Source organism: Elaeis guineensis, chromosome 2 (genome assembly GCF_000442705.2).
Source record: "Elaeis guineensis isolate ETL-2024a chromosome 2, EG11, whole genome shotgun sequence".
Classification (NCBI taxonomy): Eukaryota; Viridiplantae; Streptophyta; class Magnoliopsida; order Arecales; family Arecaceae; genus Elaeis; species Elaeis guineensis.
The window spans coordinates 17,464,103-17,469,184 of NC_025994.2; the positions used below are offsets into that span (position 1 = coordinate 17,464,103).

Consider the following 5,082-nt stretch of genomic DNA (forward strand, 5'->3'; position numbering starts at 1 on the left):
TGACTTGAGCGTCGGAGGATCTTGCCAGAGCAACCCCACCTCCGGTTTAGACTTCTTTTGCAGGTCCCGACGGCGACCGCGACTCCCTCGACTCCAGCTTCTCCAGCGCAGGAGAATTTTTGCACCAACATAAATTATTCTTTATGATCACTTGTTTACCAAATAGAATAGCTGTTAAATTAACATAATACATAGTTAATTAACTATAATATACAGTTTAATTAACATGATACATAGTAAATGAATACTACATACGATTAAATTAATACGGTACACAGTTAGCTAAACATGGTATATATTTAAATTAACATAGTACATAATTAATTAAAATAGTATACAGTTAAATAAATACTATACACAGTTAAATTAACATAGTATGTAGTTAACTAAATATGATACACAGTTAAACTAATATGGTACATAATAAATGAATACTGTACATAGTTAAATGAATATGGTACATAATTAATTTAATACTATATATAGTTAATTTAACACTGCACATAGTTAAATGAACTCTGCATACCGTTAATTTAATACTGTACATAATTAATTTAATATTGTATACAGTTAATTTAACACTATACACAATTAAATAAATCCTGCATACAGTTAAATTAATACTACACACAGTCAAATGAACCCTGCACACAGTTAAATCAATTATGTGTAGTGTTAAATTAACTGTGTACAGGGTTCATTTAACTATATATAGGGTTAAATTAACTATGTACAGGGTTCATTTAACTATGTGCAGTGTTAAATTAACTATGTGTAGTGTTAAATTAACTGTGTGCAATGTTCATTTACAGTATACCATATTAATTTTGTTAGATGTGTGCCTTAGAAGCCAATCTTGGCTGACATATACATTTCTCTAGGGCATGTTTTGTACTTGTTGGGCAGTCTTAATAACTAATTATGTTTATTTATCCATGATTTATCCAAGAAATTAATAAAGATGATTCTGTATATTCTCAAGATATTGAAAATTTGAGACATATATCATTAGTGGTTAATTTCTAAATGCTTCCGATCGAAGGATTGTCACAAAGGACAGTGATCAATTCATTCGAGATTGGTGCATGGATCACCTCCCTTTAGGACAAATGAGTTTCGAGTCTGCGATATAAAAATACTGGGGTGAGAGTGCAGGTGGTTGTTAGAGAACAACTTGCACTGAGCGTGATCAACATAAGCAATCACTTGGATGTCTACTCACTCGTCAGTGATTTTTTTCGATGTTACAGTGATGTGACTGGTCCTTTGACCTATGTATGTATATATATATATATATATATATATATGTATGTATTATATGTGTGTGTGTGTGTATATCTGTGTGTGTACGTGTATGTATATATACACACACACACACACACACATACATTGTCGAAGGCCAGCCTATACTCTTTGTAAGGCTCTCAAACCTATGTTTACAAAATTAGCGAAAAGTTGAAATGATCTAAACTATGGGGACTAAAAATTTTGCAGTTCTGTTTGGCCTGATTGTCTGAGTCAATGTATTTGGGTTCCACTTGTATTTTGTTAGGGTCTAGGGATAAATAGTTTTAGCTATGTCGGGATTGTGTTGGCACTCGAATCCATTAAATCTACACAAAGTTGAATCTTGCGGCTTACTTAGTAGAAAAAAAAATAAAAAGTATGCATTGATTATGAGATTCTCTCGCTAGCCGCACCATTTATGGGGCTTAAGATTTTGCTGGAGGTTTGTTGCCCTGATTGTATGAAAAATATAATATTATAGGTGATAAATATTGATTTCTGATCCACATCGACACCGCCATTCGATTATGATCGAATGCAACAGGACAACTAGTAGGATAAAGCACAAATCTTCTTGAAGTACTCACTTTCATTGAGAATCTTAATATATGTAGAAAAAAGTTAAGAAAGGCCATGAAGGTTCACCAACGGAGATGAGTGGTCAACTCTTTCTCTTTCTCTTTCTTCACTCAGACTTCCAAAGAATAGTTCGACCGGCTTTGATCTCAACAAGCTACCAATAGAGGAGATCAATCGAAAAAAGAGAAAAGTGGAATGCTAAGCGAGAGAAAAAAATTAAGGAAGAAAGGGGAAAAGGATGATGATGATATCTTTTTCTTCACTCAGATAGCTGCGGAGTTTCTTGAACAGAATCTTTTTTGTGTTCTTAATTAATGGAGAGACCCAGGGAATTAAGAGAAGCCAAGAAAAAAGAAGCAATAGAAGAGAAGGAAGGCGAGGATGAAGACAACATGGAGGAGCTTTGCAATTGGATATTTGGACAAGAGCTAGCCTATGAAAAAGGTAAGGTTGCGTCGATCCTTCTTGAATGATGGAGATCCTTGTTTGTTTCTTTTTCAAGTTCTTTTAATTCTTAAGTTGGTTCTTGCTCTTGAGGGTTCATGAGAGTTGGATCTTATGCAATGTACATTAGATGCCAATCTTGACAGAGTTAATCATCAAAAATAGGCAGGTCAATAATTTGCCGGAGTATTCAGTTGTCGAATCTTTTTGTTCAAAGATTTTGAGCTCCTCCTCGTATATATAAAACCATATGAGGGGTTAGTGGCTTTGGTTCTGATTTTTTGAATATTGATTCTTGCATTGTTTGCTTTATTTTCTCGATGCTGCATACTTTTGGAATACCAATGTGATTTTATTTATACGTCTAATTAATAATTCTCTTACAGTGCTAAAAAGTTTCTTAACCCCTACCACCACACCAACATTAATTTAATTTCTGCTCCTGCGCTAGCATCATCAATCTAGTGTAACCAATGGATCACAAGTCATGAAAGAAGTATGTGTTTCTTTGCATCAATGAGTTAAAAGAGATGTTGATTGATGGATCCATAATAATATTGGTGTGTGCTACGTGATAATAAAAAAAAAATTTACATGCATTAATCATGTCGCTTGCATGTATGTACATTAGATAGATAGATAGATAACGGGAGATCAAACACTAATGACTGTATATGAGTTTGTATTAGAAAGATGAACAACTGAAATAGAACAATTGAAATACTTATCAATAGTTCCAACTAATAATATATATAACAATTCATAACTAAAATCTATATATAATACCCAGACCTAAATCTGCACATCATGAATTATATGCATATATATATATATATATATATATATATATATATATATATATATATATATATATATATATATATATATACATATAGAGCATATTATATATATATATATATATATATATATATATATATATATATTGATCAGACACATATATATATATATATACATTCACTTGATGAAATTAATGAATCATGGTCAGCCGCAGTGATCAGGATCCAAATAGAGCAGATAGTCGGATTTACTACGAAGATCATATCCAATATTTCTGTTCATCTGAAAGTAAGTCCCGATCATATTAACGCCGTCGGTTGGTGCCATGAGAAGGCAGGTCCTTCCATGATCCACCTCAGCATATATTTGTTCCTTCAACAAGGGCAGCGCCACTTCACCATCAAAAGAGACCAATATTTTTGGGAGGTACCCCACCAAATCCTGAAAGGTCCCGTTGAAGCACAAGTCCCAAGGGTCATTCGCTCGGCGCGGCAGCTCCGGAAGGTGAGCCTGTTCCGTCACCGTGGACGCCACTAGATCGAAAAATGGTTTCTTCAAGAAGGTGAGGGGCGTCGACGAGGTGAAGAGGATGGAGCAGTTCCCGCCCACCAACTCCCTCGTCAGGTTCAGCGCCCTCGTGCCGACGCCCATCCCAAGTAAGGTGGGCGAGAAGAACCGGTTCCTGCCCGTCGGGCACATGGCTAACGGCGACGACCTACCGTTTAGCCGTGCTTCCTTCCCCAGGTGCAGCTCACTAGAGGTGTTCCCGGCGGAGGGGTTATCAAAATCCTTCCTAAAGCAGTGGGAGAAGGTAAACGGTGTGGAGTTATTAGATCTGAACGCGAGCGAGAAGTACTCGTTCCCGGTGAGACCCACCCTCGCCGGAGCTAGTCTCGTAGAGAAAGAGTTGTCGTTGCCGCAGCCGAAAGGCACCTTACCAAAATAGGTGACACCGTCGATGGCGAGCACGTCGGAGATGAGGAGGCCGTTGGTCTCGACGCCACTCTCGTTTTCCCGGACGTACCGACACGTCTCGTTGCCGCCGCAAACGTGATGCGGGACAGTGAGACATTCGCTGGATGAGCAGGAGAAGGTGGTGCTTGTGGAGGACTTTGAGGGGTCGTAGAGTGGGCCGAGATGGGGGCTGCAGTTGGGACATGGCTCGCACTGAGTCCAGATGAAGTCGCCCGCCACATCCAGCATCCCCGTTACCTTTACCGGAGGAGTGCCGATGGTGAATTCCATCAGGTATTCCCCACCGACCTGATCGAAGCCAGCCTCCTGTAGGTTTTCTGCAGCTAGCGGCGTCGACAACAACTTGCGGTGGCCTTCCATGACTGCTTGGAAGTGGTCACGGTAGGCGACCGAGCGCCGATGGATCCTCCGCCACTTGTCGGCCAGGGTGGCGGCGCTCGATTCGAAGAGAGGGGACTCAGGGGAATCACGGTCGATGAGGCGGATGTGTTGCTGGTGGGAGAGAGATGGGAGCGCAACAAGGAGGAAGAGCAGCAATAGGAACGACGCCGACTTCGTTGAAGCAAAGGCCATTGTTGAACTTGGATCGTTTAACATTGCTAGAAAAGATACGCAATGGCATGGGTGCTCTACGTATTTAGTTTAGGTGCATGTGGGGGAATATGGCTATTGATCTCTTTTTATAGCACCAGATGCATGTTATCGATCGTAAATGCATGATCGCCATCCGGCCGGATAAGGATTACACGGATGTGCAAAAGTTAGTTGTCATAGCTAGCTAGCTAAATCCGATGAGCTAAGTTGGATTTAATATTTAACATGTGTCATCGTGAGGATTATCATCCCCCGTCATTGTCATTGCTAGCTCATGCCGCTAGAGGAGTTGAGAGAGGAGTGCCAAAAGTGGAAAAATAAGGTGATTGAATCCCCTTGGATTTGATCTCCAAGGAATGCTCGAGGAGTTGGTTAGCTCTCCAACTCTATGGAGTCCTTTGCAGC

The 5,082-nt window shown here is 39.4% G+C and overlaps 1 protein-coding gene across 1 annotated transcript; it reads right to left on the minus strand.

Annotated features, from left to right (window-relative positions):
* Window positions 1–3,312: 3,312 nt before the first annotated feature.
* Window positions 3,313–4,656, minus strand: LOC140855227 (probable aspartic protease At2g35615). The gene has a single exon (XM_073251104.1). The coding sequence runs from the start codon at window positions 4,654–4,656 to the stop codon at window positions 3,313–3,315; it is 1,344 nt and encodes a 447-aa protein (XP_073107205.1).
* Window positions 4,657–5,082: the final 426 nt, after the last annotated feature.